This window comes from Temnothorax americanus, unplaced genomic scaffold (genome assembly GCF_048541705.1).
Source record: "Temnothorax americanus isolate GAGA-0224 unplaced genomic scaffold, ASM4854170v1 Scaffold28, whole genome shotgun sequence".
In the NCBI taxonomy this organism is placed as follows: domain Eukaryota; kingdom Metazoa; phylum Arthropoda; class Insecta; order Hymenoptera; family Formicidae; genus Temnothorax; species Temnothorax americanus.
The window spans coordinates 2,315,297-2,335,242 of record NW_027509421.1 but is presented as its reverse complement, the minus strand read 5'-3'; the positions used below and the strand labels follow the sequence as shown (position 1 = coordinate 2,335,242).

Sequence of the window (19,946 nt, the reverse complement as noted above, 5' to 3'; positions counted from 1 at the left end):
AGAGACTCGTAACGAACAAGTCGTTTCGCTCTGCATTTAAGTGCCCGTATCTTTTGTCGCTCTCAGGTTCAGAAATTTTCGATTACAGACATCACCTGTGCGAAAATCGGAAAATAAGATAAATTTTGTATCGCTCGAAATTTTGCACGCCGCGATGAGAAAACCTTAGGAGATCTTTATACGCACAGATATGTACCGACATATATAAATTATATTCCCCGCGAAATATATCGGCCCGAAACGCAATACTGTGCATCGCATTATGCGTCTTAGGCAATGAAATATGGTCCTTGGGCAGTTCATTCAGCATGATAACGGCGCTCGGTGAGATTTATGGTGGGCGTAATGCGCGATTAAAAGAATGTCTGGTCACATATAGTCGCTCTCCGCGCGTCGCATCGCGTCGCGTCATCTGATTTAACCGGATAGAGACGGCCGTCCGTCACGCGATCTCAATTGTTCTACGCAGGATGCTAGCGTGCTAGGTAATAGGATATATTCGAAACACACACGACGACGAAACATACGTGGGCAGATAGAGATGGAGTGGGACGTATAGGTTATTTTCCAATCTGAACAACGCGTTGACCGACAATACTGGGCGTTATCGATCTCGCTCGCGCCGCGATGAGCCGAATTGCGGGCTCGATTGCGAGAGAAACGGATACCTGTCCACCTCTTTCAATAAACGATGCGCCGGCAAGCCTTTTCAAAACGTTTTCTTACAATTCGGTATTCGATATAGCGCAGGCTTGTCATACGATACAAAAGAGAAACCGGATGTCATACGTACGCATACATATAACACGTACAGCAATAAAAATAAAATGATGTTATCGCGCGCTCTTGATTGCAAGAATCATTAGGAAATCCTGTTGTTTCGATCTTAGAACGATAGGAATGTACGATCGCAAATATATCTGCACGATCTTATTTTTCCTACGCGCGACAATATACTTGATAATTATAAAACGTTTTTCGCTCCTGTAATAAATATTTTTTATCGCGATTTGTTTTATATGAGGAAATAGATAAACGCATCGCCATGAAACTGGGAATAATCAAGTAATTGTAATGAAATCTTGTATCGAAGTAAAATTTTAATATTGCCACATCTTAAAGATTTAACAAAAAAATTATACATGTCATCGATATAATTTAGAGTAAAATAAATGTCTAATTTTTGTACGGGATACTTGACGGGATATTATATTTATGTGGAAAGAAATTGTATTCCAATCAGTTAATTTATTTATTATCCGCAATATAATAGCCGCGAACATTGCTTTTGAGAAATATTTCTGAAATATATTCGTTAAACTCGATAAATACTCGTTAATGAGAGTGAAACAATGCTATACAGAATTTTGTAAATGAATATTATTGTACACTGTATATGCATTATAAAAATCTTTCATATCGAGACCTAATTATCGCGCGACAAAATGCCGTAATTAGACATTTCAGTATGAAAAGCGCGTTGTTGCACAGTGAAATTTCCCGAAATCGCATTGTCTTCCGCGCACGCATTGTGTTTCGTTTATTTGTTATTTTTGCTGATCAATGAGATGCTCACGAAACGTATTACCGAAAGCTTGACAATAAAAAGAGCATTGGATTCTAGTTAATGATGTTGATAATAATAATACCGTCTCATGATTATTAAATAATAATATAATCGGAATAAATCACGGAATAAATGTCTTTCAAAACATATGTTACTCAAGTTGTACACCTACAGCAATCATTATTTAAAAATTAATTTCTCTTTAGCGAATGTTAAATGTGAGACCATATTTATATTTGTTTTTTAAATCGATTTTAAATCGAAAATACATTTTGAACTCAAGAGACATCTATCTTCATTTTTGACATTTAACTCTTGACATTTAGCTCTTGACATTTATCAAGACGCTTTATCAAGATTTTCTCCCAATAATTTAGTTCTAAAAAAAAAAGATGTAATTTCAGATTCGTGAAAAAAATCGGGCATTAACGGGAACATTTTTCTTATGCAGCTCAAAGAAGATAAAGTACTTCGCGTAAGATGCAGTAATATGGGTTTTGCCATACGTACAAAATTATACATCAGCGTTTACGCGATATAATCGATAATTCCATATATTTCGCAATGCGGTTGAAACGTATTCCTCTTGCGCGGGAATTCGTGTCGCGCCGCGAAAAGGGGTAATGTCGATAGTATGGGTGATAAAATGCTGATACGAGGGCGGGTAGTTTCGTTTCTTTTGTGTGACATGCTGAGCGAGCGATCTAATACGATTCCTCGTAGCCGCTATACCATTTACTTCCACGGAATTATGTGCAGAAAGATCGTTATGTATTTCCACGAAACTATTATGACACCAATGATATATCATCATCGTGATACATACCTATGTTGTAATTTCATCGTATTATTGTTTTTATTGTAATTTCGTATTGTAATTTCACTGTATTATTTTGCTTTCATCGTTGCTATTATTGCTCTCTAGCTGGCAAATCAGGTCTAAAAAGTATATCTCATCTTTATTCAGTTTTTAATTTCTATCGTGCTTGTTTTAATATAAGAATTCATGAGAAATCCGCGATGAAAACAGCGGAGAATATAGATGAATCCATTATAAGCAGAAGTATGATAAACAAGTATGAAAATATTATAATAATGTTCTATCCTCATCGATCATAATTTTCGCTGCGTAAAGATGAATACATCCAAACTGATATTAATAAGCAACTCGTTTTTTAGAGAACATAAATTCACAAGGGAAAGAAATATTTCACAATTAATAATTTTTTAGAACACATTCAACGGGTAAAAATATATAATATTTTAAATATTTTAAATATAAAAATATATTATACAATAAAAATCTCAATTAGAAAACTAACAGTATCGTATACATTACCTGGTTTTTTGAAGCTGTTCTTTGGACATCTCATCGGGAGATGCAGCGACGTCTCGCTGATGCGACGCGCGTAACCGCCGATCCGCAATCCGTGACGATGTATCTTCCTCCGTCGCGCGGAAAAGGAAGATGCGCGATTTCTTTTTTATTTTCATTAAATTACAAAACGATCTCGGGGGGACGAAGAAAAAGTACTTATCCCGCGACATCCATCAAAAACAGCCACCTCCTTCCTCCCCCTCCTACCGCTACCCCGTGCAAATGGCAGTAAATAACGGCGGAAGCTCGCACGCCGAATCTCGATCTTGCCACGTGCCAGCCAATTCCGGCAGAAAGAATTTATGTGTTCGTGCATTGCTGTTATGGCCGCGCGCGCGAGACAGTCGACTGCGCGATCGTAAAGAAAGAGAAACCTTAAATCAAAAAGGGGCATCGCTCTTCGCCAATTGGCCGCTCGGCAACGTAACAACGGGCGGCGATAAATCCGACAAGGCACGAGGAAGAAAAAGAGTCCGATCGCGAGACCCATGCTTCTTTTCTGCTCCAGGCGAAGAAATGCTGTCTCCCAGTTTCGTCCCCACGTACGCTTATTAAGACGCTATCGTGAATCAATTAAAGAGATCGTTATCACAATTATAATTATTAATGACAGGGACGCAATTGTTAACGGCCGTTTGAGGATTGAAATTTTTATAGGCAAGAAATAAAATCTCCCAAAGATGTTTCGAGCTTCGAGATTTTATTTTTAATCTCCCCAGTTGTAGCAAGACACTGTAACAGTATTTATAATAATTAACACACTCGCGCGTCGCCGCCGCGACAACAAAGACTTGCGGTATAATATTCAATCATAATTCAGTCTGAAATTCGATTATTGCTATTTTATTCAACAACATATCTTTGTCTTTCTTTTTTTTTCCTTTACTTCTTCGTCGTTTTTGCTCCGTTTATCTCTCTTTCTGCGGGCGTTGCGATGAAATTCTGTGAGAGGGGGTTTCTGTTTCAGAAGAGACGGCAACGATTGGTTTTAAATAGATTATCGTATAAGAGTATCTCATTTGTGTGGTATGTATGTGTGCATATGTGTACGCGTCAGTTTATCTATATATATGTATATATAAGGTGTATTTACGTTCTTTTTTTTTCCTCGTGTGTGTGTGTGTTGCATATATACATACATATATAGTTTGTTACAAGGCACAGGTAGCTTACACACTTATCTTTCCTTTCTTCACCGGTTTCACACCCTATGGTAATATCATGCACGCGCCCACGCACACTCAGTATTGCTTTTGCCATTCATTCGACACAAACTACTAAATCGTATTTCTTTTTTCGCCGATCTCGCCGATCGCGAATTGTCGCATTCGATTCCTGGTTTTCGGCGGCGGCGTATACGTCCAGGATGATATTGGATAATGATGGCTCACATTTCCACAACAGCGCGAACATTGCAACCCGTCCAATTAGTTAACGTTGAGGTCACAAACATAATATGCTTCGTAAAAATATGTACAAATATTCGGTGATCTGACGTTAAAAACTCATTATAATTGAGGACACCGTAATTAAACCGAAGGTGGAACGATCGTGAACAAAATGCGAAGCGTTCTTTGAAGAAAGGAATAAATATTCGCAGAAAGATGACACCGCGCATCTGTTTCTTGATATCGAAAACTCCATCTCGGCGACGGAAAGTCCGTAAAATGATTGTCCGTTGTGTAATGGCGAAATTACAGCAGGTTGAGCTGGTCGATTTAAAGCGTTCGCGGCATGATTCGCGACACATAATGCGAGATCTTAATGGACTCCGCTGAGCCGGGCGTTCGGCACGCGACGTGAGCGATCGATTTTACGTTCGATCATCAATTCGTATTGTCGGGGACGATGTCGAGGCAAGCGATTAAAGCCGGAGAAAAACGGCAGCCGAGGTGCCGGAAAATTGTGCGACCGTAAATGGCAGCGCGACGTGCTCGTTTCGCGCTCGCGCGCATGAAAAGACCGACTCAGTATTCGTACACGATAGAAATCGACGCGCGACATGTATTTGCAGTATAAGTTCGTTACACAGATCAAAATGGGGTAAAGTCAATCTTTAACAAACTTTGTAAAACTTCATTTTGATATGGAAGATGTCGTTTTATCGTGAGCGATTTTTCCTTTGTTCTTTCTCTTTGAAAATTGACTAAAATTAATTCGTGACTAAATTAATCCTCCGTCTGCATACGTTTTTTTTTTTCAATGTATACGTGGATCTGTCACGTTCGACGCTATTTTTCTCTACCTCAAAGTATTTTTGAAAATCTGAAAAAATTCATGAAACATCGCTCTACATTGTAGTTGACGATTTTATAGTTATTTTGATAAACATCGTTTGTTTAATGATTTCTGGCAAGTTACGAGCAGATATTATTTTGGCTCGGACGCCGTAGACCCACGTATACAGACGGAGGATTAATTTTTCACTGCACCTGTATCGAAAATGTTAATCTTTGAAAGAGGACATGATTTTATATATACCGTTTATCATTATCGATAGAAACCTTTAAGCGGATTTTTACTAAAATTTGTTGTGTTTGTCGATCAATAGCTGCTTATTCCATTATTGATGCTGTTTCGGCATTTCCATGAACATATACCGTATTCAGTAAACAGACTTTCCGATTGCTCATCTGACCTGGATTCGGTTCCGGTTCGGTAAATCGCTGGGAGAACCGCTTGCGTGGCAGGAATTGTCGACCGATCGTCGCCGCTTTACTTCGACAATTCGCCTAAGCAAATGAGGTTTAGGACTACGAGGAAGTATGCAAATTCAAAGCGATCATGTATCCAGTTTCCTCCCGTCGCGCCAATGGCGAAACTTCTTAACGAGCTCGCAAGGGATTATCTAACCCGAAAATTGGGCGATCCGATTTCCCATTCATGTCTTCATATCGTTTCACAAATCAATTAGATATGACAGTGGCTCGAGGAGAGACATAACCGAAATATCAGAGAGACAAATGTTATATTCGGAGACAAAAAAAATAAACTTATAATAAAACGAGCTTTTGTAAGCACCCTTTAAAATCATACAATGACATTATACTGCAAAAATTATTTAAAGTTACAACGATATTATATTTTATAATTTTTATTTCTAGTAAAAATTAAAAGAAGTTATATAATCGTAAAAAAGCACAAACAAAAACGGTGTACTAAAAAATGTTACACAGAGTATTAAAAATATTAAAATCAGAATAAATAACAATGTACTGTTTCGTTCTCTTATATCACTTTCAGGTATTGTGTGTCTCTCCTCTTCGATTCCAAGTTTCGAAATATTCCGTTAAAAAAGTTAAAAAGTTATGCAATTATAATGCTCCATCGCCGTTATTCCGATGAAATGGGATTTGCCTTCAGCGGCAATTTTGAACTCGCGTTACAATACATTTGTCGAAATTTCGCATTAATATCAGAATAGTCTTCGATTCCATTTCAACTATTCGCGTCGGATAATCCGATTCGATCTCATTCTCGTATTCGAGTGTGCGAGTATAAAATACCAGGCGATAATGGTGTTTCCCTTTTTACACATTGCCCCGCGGTTTTTCGCGCTCGTTTCACGAACGTGCGTTTTCTTGGACGCATTATACGCGCAACAGTAACCTGTTCTAATTGCACCATCCTGTGCCCCACGATATTTAAAAATTAGCGATTGCTTTTTGGGTTTTCATGCTGATCTCGTAACGTGAGCATTCCACTATCGTTCAGCAGCCTCAAATAAAATCATTATTGCTTTATTTCCATAAATTATGAACTAAATCTTGATTATCCGCAAGAACGTTCATATTAAATGTATTGTGCTTATATTGCTTATATATATATTATATATATGAGAAAAACTTATACAAAAAGGAAAAAAAGTATCATCTGTTTTATGTAAGTCTTTTTGCTCGTATCGTTTAAATAAATATAGTTTCGAATCAAATACCTAATAATATGAGAAAATAATTTTATCCCTTATCGATGAAAAGCTCGAAAAAAAGTCATTTTGAGATCAGTACGAGGAAACCAATCGGGAATCAATTCGATGCGAGAAACATTCAATATTATTCGATATAGCGTAATTGCATCTCGCGCACGCATCCGCAGCGTGTTGTACATTCGGGGTGAACCGTTGCTGAGGGTGTAGCGGAAGTTATTCCTGTCGTTGTTCGGATATAAGAACGAGGGAGGGGTAGGATAGAGGGGAGGGCAGGGGACAAATCTAACCGCGTGTCTCGTCGGGGGACGGAACGGCGGATTGATCCGATAGAACTTGGATTGCTCGTCGAGGGATGATTGTCCCTTGATTGAAAACGTCCTCGAATCGACGGAGGGTGCGACTGTGCTGTACTCGAGGAAGGAAGGTGCGGCGCGGCGTGTCTCGGGTTTTGCGAAAGCCTCGGCGGCGGCGGCGCGCAGCTATATTCCGCATGTTCCGAGAGAGAGAACGCATTTTTTATATTGACCTCCGTAGGGCAAAGTTGCGCTCTATATATGGTAGGGTCCACATTTGGTAAGTGGAGCCGTAATGGCAACTAATCCATTTCTGTCTTATCTTCCTGACTTTCGCGTTTATAAAGAAAGATCACGATCGTCCGTCGGGAATACATTTCTTTTAGGTAGGGATAACGAGAAACGGTAAGAATCACTTTGGATCGTTATTTTTAATAACATTGGGACAAGCAGAGATGGATTTCATCGATATATGAATATCTTTCTAGTATAGCAATTTTTTGTCGTTACGTCACTGTATACGTATAATAAATGAAATTGAATGGAACATTAAGAATATTCCTTCCACTCTGCCGTGTATGCCAAGAGTTCATCGGCTAACTCTGGTATGATCGGGCAAGTTGGGAGAACTATTTTAGGTGGCATGCGGCAAATGCGAAGATCAGAATTTAGCGCGAAATTAGAAAAAACTCGCCCGCTTTCGTCTCTCTCCCTCTCTCTCTCTCTCTCTCTCTCTCTCTCTCTCGCTCTACGGAGAGTTAAAGCCACAGCACGATAACGCTCAAGAACTTTCCGGCATTCGGGGCCGTGAAAAACGCGAGCTATCAGTGAGCCGCATTTTTCTTCCCCTCCCCTTCCTCCCGCTTGTACTCCCGTAATCGAGACGCATCGCGGCTCTCATCCCCGCACACGCGGGAGTCGTTACCTCCTACAGATTGGGGGAAGTTTCGTTGTTTTTCCCATATGGCACTGGAAGCACTCTAATCTCCGGACGACGACGATTTTCCAATCGTGGACGTCGTTCGCGCGCGTGCGTCTCCCATCGCAGACAGGACCGACACAAAGTGATGACTTTTCAAAATCTAAAACTAATTCTTTTTTTTTAACAAGGACGCACTCAAGCGAAAATTTTGAAGAAAATATATATTCTCTACTTCATATTTTTTGTACAATAAATAACTACGTTATGATACGACAGTTAATCTCTATATATATATATAAATAAATGTATGTTTGTATGTTTGTCCGCTATGCAAATCTACAGTTTTCAAACGAATCTTAAAGAATTATATATATGAAACAGGAGTAAAATTTTCCGGGAAGTGCTATAGAGTGTGTGTATAGTTTTTCGTTACCGATCTTCTTGGGAAGCGGTATCCGAAATTTTTCCAATTTTTCGGGAATTAATTGACCGAATCGCAAAGAATTGTATATATAAACAGGAAGGGAAAGAAAGAGGGAGAAAGAGAAAGAGAGAGAGAGAGAGAGAGAGAGAGAGAGAGAGAGAGAAAGAGAGAGAGAGAGAGAGAGAGAGAGAGAGAGAGAGAGAGAGAGAGAGAGAGAGAGAGAGAGAGAGAGAGAGACTATTTGCGTGTTTTACTACATATGTCCTCCGGGGCGAAGCCCGGGTAACCAGCTAGTATTAATATAATTGTTAATGTCTATAGTTATAATATTATTAATATTGTGCGTTTTGTCAGTTAAAAATTTTCTATTTAAAATAAAAGGGTATGTAAGAATTTCTTCAAATTCTCAAAAAAGATTAGGATCTGCCACGCGATGGCTGAGGCTGTTAATGCAACATATGCAACATAGATTCACCCTTGCGGCGGTCCTGACGCGGATGGATCGTTTCTGATAACGAAGGACGCTGATACGCGATGCGGAGCCGTTGCCGCGGACCGGATATCTCGATACATCCCCCGGTTTTTCGTAGGCCGGATATGCGTATGATTCGCGAAGGGAAATAAGCACGGAATTGTTTTCGAACGACCGTGTACGGGCGGGATTTTATCGGAGTATCGATCCTGGAGGGGCGGGGGAAGTCGACGAATCTACAATATTTCCGGAAGCTATGAAATAAAGCGTCGTGCGTTTAGCGATATCGGAGTCATAACCGTAAATATATTTATGGCGATATAAATTGCAAGCTCGCGAGCATGCTTGTTGCTTTTTTCACTTCTTTTTTTTAAAGGGGAAAACCGGAAATCGTTTTCCGTATTTCGCTGCGCCGTCTTTCAGTCGAAAAATAATAACTAGTGATAATAACAGCAACAATAAGATCATTATTTAACAGGAAATCGGATTTAATAACGTTGAAAACGATATATATGTCTCTTAAGCATCTATTCTTGATATGTTCTATGATGAAAACAAAAATAGAGCGATATAAATATCACATAACGTAAAAATATCCTGATATCAGTAAAGACAAAAAATTAACAGAATATCGAAGCGACATTTCACACAATTATTTCTATCCAATGTTTTAATATGTATCTTCTTGCTCATAAATAAATTAGATCGGTTATTTTGGAAATATATCTAGAATTTTTAGTCCAGAAAAATACAAATAGTTCACAGAAAATGTATTTATTTTCAAATGTATGATCATCTAATAAAAACAAAATGCAGTAGCTAAAAATAAGAAAAATAATTCTGACAAATGGGATTCAAATAACGCAGAAAAATAGCTAAAAGTTAATTTGAAGATTAATAATCAGTAAGACAGATTTGATCGAAGGGCAGTGATATGAAGGAGAGTCAATGGTTTAATTTAAAGGCTCTGATTATTTGTTCTAAGATTAAAGGAACATGAACTTATTGCGCGTATGAAAACAACGTCATCTGGATAATATAAACGTGATATTTATATATTTCAGAGAAATAACACATTTTTCTTCAATTGAATCTTTTCAACTTACGGGTTTATCTGGCCGCTGCCAAAACGGCTGATTAGATTTATTAAAGCGGGGTTGATGATCCCGCGTACTCGAAAGCGTCCGTTTGTCACGAGGACAACTTCGTCGTGAGTTGGTTGCCCGGGACGTATCCCAAATCTCTCGAATGACACAGTCGGTGGCAGGGGCGATCTTAAGAATGAGAACATAATCCGCGACGCGGAAGAGCAATATACCGCGCGCGGAGTACTCGATCGCGCCGACACGGAAGTAATCCGATAATCCTATCAGACGAGCTTCCATAAAATCGTTAATCGTCGGTACGCCGCCGCAGACTCGGACGGCTGACGCACGCGGCGCTTTGTTGTAATCCCGATTCGGTATTCACATCGGTTTCGAAGCCACATCCGCACGGTGCGATGCGGTGAAATCAACCGCGCACAACGCGTTCGCGAGAAGCGCGTCTTACATCCGGGAGATTGTTGTAACAAACGAGTTTCATCGAGCGGTGCTTCGAACGAAAATACTGACGTTATAGTTGTTATACGAATAACTTTCGGGCTTGTTCCGCTGAACGGAGCTATCCGCCAAAAAAGAGATTTCAACAACTCTCCTCCGAGTTACATAAGTCAATGTTTCCTCAGCGAAAATAAATTGTCGATGATTCTTTCAAAATTTTGCATATTTAAATTCCGGGATAAAAAACGGACGAAAAAAAAACAGAAGGAACAATTGTTCTTATAAATCGAAGTTCAACGATTTCTTCGGAAAGGTAGATTTGATCAGATTTGATTTCGACTTATTATGTGAAATTTCCAGTTGCATCTCATCTGTGGCAAATATTTTATACAAACGTAAATCCCACTGTGATAGGACAAAAATCAAGCGAACAGCGCGCTCAAATGAAGTACGAATTTTCTCCCGGGAGCGGACGGTTCGTTTGCAATTTTCTGCTGGTGGTTGTCTAATCTATCGAAAACAACAACGAGCGAGGAGAATGTTTCTGTTTCTCATTAGCGACTCCATTAGCGGAATGCTCGCGCACGATATTAGGGCGCAATGTAAATTGGTAGAATTAAATGCATCGGACGATTGCATCAATCTCATTAAATGCCGCGCATAATGTTTGGCAAGAGAGGGAGAGGGCGAAAGAGAAAGAGAAAGGAGAGAGAGAGAGAGATAGAGAAAGAGCGAATCAAGCGGATCGAGTCGGTCGGGGTTAGTAACGATGTTTGGGGATGCTCCGATAATTATTGAATCCCTCGACGTTGTTTGCGCCAGATAAATCGAAAATAATAGAATATTCGAGCGTTTTCCCATCAGTTACGTTCTCGCATCTTCCGTTCTCGAAACCCGGTTATTTTTATCGTTGAAAATTCTACGACATTATGTAAAATTCGTAAAGTTTCCCCTTACAGGAACCAATTTGCGATCGATGATTCGAATATTTTAGCTTCGCGCGCGCGCGCGTTCATTATTGCGGTATCTTCTTCTCTGCAATAATAATGTCGATATGAGACCGCGAATCCTTGGAGATGATGAGCTTAGCTCAAGGACGAGTCGTTCTAAGACGCTCGCTTTCGAACGTCAATCGTGAGGGTAAGTTAAAAAGTGAAAAGCGCGCGTAGAAATGTTCAAATAACCATTTTTATTCTTTAATACCGTCCGCGTTCCCGCTCTTCTCTTTGCCATCAGCTTTGCTTAATCTGATTATTGCATGCATTCCATAGCTTCGCATATAGCGGGGATCATGAAAGCAAACAAAAATGTATAGGAGCAAAATATATACGATTGAAATATGCGTTTTGTTTGGCAATACAAATGGGATAATTAAAAAAAAATCGCGGACTCGGAATTTGAATGATTTCGGGTGTGATCATCCGCGTTCTAACAACGCTGTAAAAAAAATAAATATTTATTCTTAATACGCTGACCGCGATATAGCGGATAGCAAACAATTGATACTCCGATTGACAACACAGTTATACATGATATGATCTAATTCAGAGCTCTATTTGAGCGATTTCATTAAAATTCTAAAAATTTTAATTAATATGGAGAGACTTCGAGTGATTCTCGGATCATGCTAATCTTCCGTAAAAAATTTTACGAATTCGTCGAATTAACCCTTAAAGTACAATTAAAAACGGTATCTTATTCGGTAAAAAATAAAGCGTATTTGTTCTAGAAACTTGAAAGTATGTTTATAAATTTTTAGAGATTTCTTGAACCACTTTAAAATTTAAATAAGTGAAAAAGTGGTCGCGGACCCGAAATACCCATGTTTTGTACTGTAAGGGTTGAATCGGGTGTAACTATTTCGTTGTTTAAGCTCGCGAGAATTAACATTAAAAAATTGAGAAAATTTAATTCAGATTAATTTTTTCAAATTTCTAGAAAAGGATAGAGCGTAAATTACTATCGAACTCTTGCTTTTTCACAGTCGCACGCTCCGTCGATATGAGACTTTTAGCTGTCGCGGAAGTCGTGTCGTCTCGTTAGACGCGAGATTGACGATCGGGCCTCATCAGGATTGTAACGCACGTGATTCGTGACCGCGGGGCACCTGGATCAGACACCTGATTGCTGTTCACAATGAGCTTATTATCCCTAAGAAGCTAGAGAAATCTTAACGGCTAGACCCGATATTAACATACTACTTCATATACGCTATATATATGTATACGCTGCGCTCGTAGGTACAGTATGGCTTCTAATGCTGATAACTGCTAAGTGTCCTAAGTAGCCTAAGTCCTACTTGTTGGTGAAAAATGAGAACGCGCGCTGCTCGCCCGCATGGCACGAGCTTTCGCCCTACCTCGCAATTGTTGTGCGCGCACTGACAATAATTATCTTCACGGTATACCACTCTCGTCGAGAGAGAGGTTGAACGAAAATCGATCGGTCCCTCTCTTCTGAGAACCCTGAAAACGGAGACACTTGCCGCCCGATGAAGTGCGTTGTCCGAGAGGATCCTTGAGTAGGCGTGAAATAACATGCGACGCTTAACGATCCTGACGATCGACTAAGGCAAAGATGGGATAAGTAACGCAATTAACGCGACGGATCGATGGAAATCCTCGCGAAACGTCGGTCACCGTTGGTTGGTCAGCGTTGCGAAGCAATTTCGATCGAGATCGACGAGAGAAAGAACAAAAATAATTGGACGCGCGGATGAACGAACGGCGAATGACGGGCTCGATGAGATTTTCATCGCATCCGTTGAGTTTCTCGCTTCCTTCTCAAGAATCGATCTCGCCGACGTCGTTGATTGATTAAACCAAAATCCGACGGAAAAATCTTAGTGGCGTAGAAATTACGTACGACGCGATTGAAAAAGTGCTAAAATAGCAATTGGCTTTTTCCTATAATTCACTCTTTTTTTCATGACCCCCCCCCCCCAACCCCTTCCACTCTTTCATTCTAATTTTCTCTTTCATTTTCGCACGCACACATACACACGCGCTCTAGTTCTCACTCTCACACACTCTTTCTGTTGCTCTTAACTTCCCCTTTGTGTTTGTCTCTTCCTTCTACTATCTCTCGTCACTCGATTACAGCTTAATTATTACAAAGATGGTTGTACAATAATATATATAATATAGACTCTGTATTAGTTACAATAATATCGTAGCGTCCTACACCGTCGCGTCTGGCCTTCTTCTGTCGTCATTAATCACGAAAATCGAAACCGATTAAGTTCCTTCTTCGAGTTATAACGCCTTCACGCTCGATTCTAAGCGCAACACATCCGCCTCGTTATCACCGTTCTCGAGCGTTTCTGTTGCCACGTAAATGTATGTATCCGCGTGTGTGTGTGTGTGTGTGTGTTTGTGTGTGTGTGTACGTCTTTTGTATACATGTTTTGTGTATCTTTATTGCTTATTGCTTAACATTAACGTTCGCGCCGAGCGGGTCACCACCGAAGAGATATCCGTCCGCGGGCATCCCATCGTTAATTAAGCTAATCGATTGCTCATAGGAGACAAAGACCTCGGCGCGGCGTCACCACCGCACATTTAACGTTAAAGGCAAGTTCTCCCTCCCCGAGACTTGACGGTGACATCGCACGCGATCTTTATCCTCGACGAATAAAAACTTAGGATCAGGCGGGGGTTGCATTTGCGCGTCGCGTCGCTAACGAGATGCTAATGAAGCGAAAATATAGATCAAAGGATCACACCCGTGTCATCTGCCTCGCGCGCGCGCGCGTAGGGACGCGTCGCGTCGTGCGATTTCCTCGGCGGATTTCCCCTCTCGACGCATGAATAAAGAAAAATGTAGTGAGCCGTGTGAGCCCCGAAGAAGAGAGAACACCGGTGTACCGTGTACCATGGTGTGACATCCAGAACGGAGCCCCTATAGTCTCGTTCAATAATCTCTTGACCTTCTTTAATCCTCGACTGGTTCGCGGGGTGAAATAATATTACGCATTTGTTTCTTATCGGCTAGAGGACTCCGCCATGCTAATTAATCAAGAGTCACTGTCCTCATTCTCGTTCGTCGCTCAGCTAAAAACCGCTCTCGCTCGGCTAGCTCGTCCCGGGGAGGACGAGCGACTCACCCGCGATCCATTTCCCTTCATCCTTCGCGGCGTCACTTCACAGAACAAATTCGGGGATCCGCCTCGATCCGTCAAAAAATGACAGCGTGTATTTATTTGTAATTAATCGATATTAATTATTACGCGTATCGTCGATTAACTCGGTACTTATTGAGGGTACATGTCCGAGAATGAGCAAAGAAATGAGCGTACGCGCACCCGGCGAAGAAAATATTTACCGAGTAAATGCTTCTTCATCCCTTTCTCTTTTTTTTTGCACTTATCGAGGATATAGTCTCTCTTTCGTAGCAGTCATCCTTTTCTGTCCGTTCCTAAAAAGTAAACGATCGCCGCGTCTTATCGGCTAGAACGAGAGGAGTCCGGGACGATCGATCCCGCGTGAGCGAATCGCGGTCCTTCGTCCTCGACCGAGGTCGACCGCGTCGTACGTCGCGATACCGATCGTGATATGGCCAAACCATAGAAATCGCCTAAACAACTTCGTCAACTTCCGCCCGATCTCAATCTTTTAGTGCCTACGCGCTACGTCCGGTAAAAAAATCTACTGGCCATCAGGGAAAACTCACGCTCAACGAGTCCGCGCTCTCTCCCTCTCTCTCGATCGCTTTGATCGCGCAATACGCCGCTGATGTCCCTTCGATTCCTGTCTCTTCCTGCGAGATCGTGCGTGTCGAAGTCGTCGCGGAAATCCAACTTTCTTTACAGATCTTCCGTCGATTCTTCGTAAGATGATCCTTCGTGCGATTCTGTCGTCCGTCATTCGTTACTTCTTATCCGTTTCATCATCGACGACGCGGCTGCGCCTCTTCGGCCACGGAACGACGATCGCGGGAACGCGAGTTTTTCCCGACAGCTCGAAGAAACTAACAGGAGCTACGAGCACGATTGTGCTAAATCGGTCGATAAGCTCCCCTTTTCTCCCCGCATCTCTCTCATTCACGGTCTAAGATCGCATTCATCTGCAACTTTACGCGCGCGCTCGGATCGATCGAGCCACGGCCGATCACTTTGTCGCGAATATTCTTTATAACGATCTCACTGAGTGTCCGACACCGCGTTTGAGTCTGATTTTCTTAAATTGATTTCGATTATTTCGAATAATCGCGCTTTCGATTAGAATCACCTGAATATCGCGGCGACTGCTGTCAGCAGAACGATCGTCAGGTACGTCGATCGGCCGATCTGTCCGCCGTTCGCTTCCATGCACTGGCCTGCAACGATAGAAGTGATTTGCAATTTTTACTAATCTTTGTACGTGTACACTTACATGCGAGATAGAAGCGTGTTTAGCTTCTTAGCTAAACGGCATTTATTTAGTTAGGGTTAGTCAACCTTAACATCCATTTCTCATACATAAATGAAAAATATTTTTACAAGTACGTGCTAAATATTTTCCTCGAAAATATACGTACTGAATGTAACATTACACGTAGTTGTACTGTATAAAATCAATCGAAACTTTTGAATCTATAGGCTTCTTAACAAAATACAAAATTCTACTCTAGCATTGTACACGATATCGAAATTAATTATCTCAATGTCTTTTTATAAATCAATATGTTTTTTTTCTCTAATTATGATCAGTGTAAATGTTACAATATTGTGTGGTTTAAAATCCAAGGTAAAGATAATAAAGGCAATATCTTCCATATAGCATAATAACATTCGATTGGACCAAAATCGAGGCCGCTAGTGAAACACGCGAATGGTATAATTAATGTTAGGATAATATATATGTTTAACGCAATATATTTAACGGTTATTTCGCGCCCACGAGATAGCCTTAGGTCCAGTGACACATAACTCAGCGTTTATCAACGCGCTGTCGCAGTCTATTTGTCACAGAGAGCTACGCGAATGTCGCGCTAGATTATGCGTGGCTGTCACGCGCCCCCCGCGACGAGATTTCGAGCGGCGCGGCGCAATGGATGACAATCGCTGACTCTGCGATTTCGATTGGATGGCACAGCGTTCACGTCACGGGGAAGTTATTGGAGTATACTGAACGTTTTGCGAAAAGACGGAGAATCTCGTCACGTTTTCCTGGTCGGGCATAGCTACGAGTTTGCCAAGTCCCCGCGTGATATCAAAAATTTGCCCATATTGATATGAAATTTACATGCATTTATCATTTATTTAATAGACATCAAGAAACTCTCTTGTCTTGACTTATATATAATTTCTCTTTCTTTGACAATCCGAATGTTGAAATAAATTTCTGTGGGCGAGTTGGATAATGGAATAACTTTACAATTTAAAATGAGTATATATGTGGAGAATTTTTTTATATTTTATGTTCGATGCATAAGAACAATGAGATGAAAATCTATTAAATGATATTATAGCTTTAAAAATAAATAATTAAATAAAATTTTGCATTACTTTTGTAATTAAATTGCGATACTTTCTGCATTTGGATAACAAATATTTAATAAAGTATTGGCGAATGTAAAATTATCACCTATGCTTTTTTAACGTAATATTGCCAGATATAATTACGTTGCGTGTACTCGTGTCTAGTGTTCTCGGATTAATGCTAATCCGGGGGATGAAATAGCGCAGCGACGGAAAGCGAAAGGGTTGACGGAGGTTGCCACTTACCGGTGCTGGTAGCGTTGAAGGCCAACATCGGCGCAGGCGGTGGGATGCCCCTCTGACACGCTATGTGGCTGGCAGTCAAACTGACAACTCCGCCGCTCTCTTTGTACATGAAGCACAGTCTACGGCTATTCCTGTAGGGCTGCGCCCTGTTGTTCTCGCTGTTCGACCATGCTGTTCTGCGCGCCAACGGGGTGGCGATCACGAACTGCGTGCCCTCAGCGTCGAACCATCTACCGTGGCAGGAATAGGCTGGAAGGCAAAGAGAGAGAGCACGGGGCTGAGCCAGAGGTTCTTCGCGAAACACGGGAGGGTTGGGTTAAAGAAAGTTTCGGGATAATAACAGTCGCGGGCGCGCGGGGGAGGGTTGGCGTCTCGACGGCCGTTACCCTTCGAGTGCCATTATTTCCCCCCCCCCCTCGAAATAAACTTCGACGGTGTCGAGGATCGAGAGGATATCCCACGGGACTGGGAAACGCGAAGGGAAGGGAGGCGAGGAGCGGACATGCCTCGCGGTTCTTTCAAACATTTAGGCATTTCGATCTTGATGCGGAATCGCGGCAGGGGAGCGCGCTCGAGTATCATTTCGACCGTTGTAATGAAGTTACGACATTACCGGGATTGATAAACGGGGAGCGCAAGAGTTTCGGGCTCGATAAGAGGCGCGCGGCGTTAATATCGTCGCTTTAACGCTGAAAGGCACGAAATTCGTCATACTGTCTCGGGATAATATTTTCGTAAGCGCGATAAACGTTGCGTCGTTGATAAGCTCTTTATTGCTAATAACACTGACTTAATTAATATCAATGCAAATTTTCTGAGAAAACACTTTGTGATTATTTGATGGACGGCTGTTATCTCTTATCTCAGAGCGGAGTTTTTCTGGATAGATGTTAATCTTTCTTTCTTGTGTAAAAAAAGAGACTGAAAAAAAGGCGAGAATACCGTTTAACCATGCACGTTCTCTCTGTTTTTAAACTGTCATCAATCATGTTTTCTATATCTATTTAATTGATATTAATGGTGGAGGTGTTGCGAAGAAGTTTCATTATAAAGATTTTTTTTCTTTAAAAAATATTTATCTTTCATATCTACTTTTAAATAGATTATTTCAAATTTATTGAGTTATTTATTATTTACGAATCCTTTGAAACCGTGATTTTTTGAATTTAGAATCAACGTTTTTCTTAGCAAAAATACAGAATTAAAGTAAAAAAAAAAGAAAAAACATTTTGGAAGATATGTGAAGAAATAGTAGAACCTTTTTCTTTATAAAGAGAATTCTTGCTGGAATAAACGCCAATCTCTAGACTATAATCGCCGGTCGTTCTAGTATTAAAAAAGCAGTGTCAAATTCAACGCTCGAAATGCCTTGAAAAAAATAATTCTCCTTCGTCGCTCGCGACACCGCGCTCGTCTTCAAGGAGTCACAGCGCGGCACAAAGTTCTCGGCGTGAGACGACAAAGAGGAAGAAAAGGCAGATAATTACCGGTGATAGCGTCGTCGTCAACGCAGTCACTTTGAAACTCCATCCTGTCCGCCGTGGAGCAGCCCACGGTTAAAGTCGTCACCTCGGAGCTGCACCTCGAGTCGTCCTCGTTCCTCTTCTCCCTCTTCTCCGGGATATCCTCGTCCCTCTCGTGTTCCTCGAGCTCCCTCTTCATCCTCAGGAGATCTTTATAGGTCATACCCTTGTCGGCCGGGTTCCCCGACGCGGACCTTTTTCGCGGCGGGCTATCGACCTCCAGATAATCCCCGAAATAATCGCCCCGCACCTGTAGCGTGCTGGAGGTCCAGCTGCCGTCCGGATCGGTGGCCCAAAACCGTCCGATCACATCGACATCGTACAGATGGAAATCTTCTATCTTCGGGTCCCTTCTCGATCTGTTGTTCGCCTCGTCTCTCGACCTCATTTCGTCTTCGACCGTTTCGCCCTCATTTCTGTCAATTCTCCCGCGATCCGTCGTGTATCTCGTGTCTCTCTCGAGATGCTCGACGGCGCGCGATCTCCTCGTTTTGGAGCGCGAGCTTTTAGCGCCGCGTTGCTCGAGGTCGCCCGATCGTCGGACCTTCGATCGCACGGCGCGCTCCCGCAGGTCCCGGAAAGTCTCCTCCAGCTCGGAGGATCTCCTCGACGGGATCTCCTCCAGGCTGTAGTCCTTGCGGCTCCGATTGCCGCCGCGATTCGAACGCGCCCGCCGACCCATCCTCTCGTGGACCAGATACTCGTTGTTGGCCCGCCTCTTCTCGACCTCGTAATCCAGCTTACGAGCCCGCCGGTCTTCATTCCTCTCCTGGGCGTGCCGCACCTTCTCGCCGTCGTGCCGGATCGGCAGAGACTCCTGCTGCTGCTGGTGTTGGCTCCTGCGGCTTTCACGCGTATTCCGTTGATTCCGATTCACGTCCGTTACCGTGAACTTACCCAAGTACGGACAGGTACGTGGTTCCGGAGAGCTCGCTGCGACAAAAAGCAGACGCAAACCTTATACAAAGTATCCGCGAGAATATCGCAAATCACACGGAAAAAAATATTAGCTATTATAGCTAAAATATATGGATAACTAATATATGAATAACTAACATTTTTCGCAACGAGAGCTACATTTTTTGCAGCGAGAACAAAAGGTTTTGCTACAATTGCTAGATCATAGCTCTCGCTGCAAAAAATATAGCTCTCAATGCAAAAATGTTAGTTATCCATATTTTATGACTAAATT

General features: G+C 41.6%; 1 protein-coding gene and 1 long non-coding RNA gene across 5 annotated transcripts in view; one reads left to right on the top strand and one right to left on the bottom strand.

Annotated features, from left to right (window-relative positions):
- Nucleotides 1-19,946, top strand: part of LOC143899659 (uncharacterized) — a 184,015-nt gene that overhangs the window by 30,316 nt on the left and 133,753 nt on the right. The gene's annotated exons all lie outside the window — the stretch shown is intronic.
- The window catches only part of LOC143899646 (uncharacterized), a 249,144-nt gene continuing 243,904 nt past the window's right edge, over nt 14,707-19,946 (bottom strand). For all 3 annotated transcript variants that reach the window (XM_077410063.1, XM_077410061.1, XM_077410062.1), the window contains exons 10-12: nt 18,719-19,687; nt 17,232-17,480; nt 14,707-15,841 (exon numbers count right to left, since the gene is read on the bottom strand). In XM_077410063.1, coding sequence (XP_077266189.1) covers nt 15,750-15,841; nt 17,232-17,480; nt 18,719-19,687 — 1,310 coding nt within the window. In that variant the 3' untranslated portion in view covers nt 14,707-15,749. The remainder of the gene's footprint in view (nt 15,842-17,231; nt 17,481-18,718; nt 19,688-19,946) is intronic.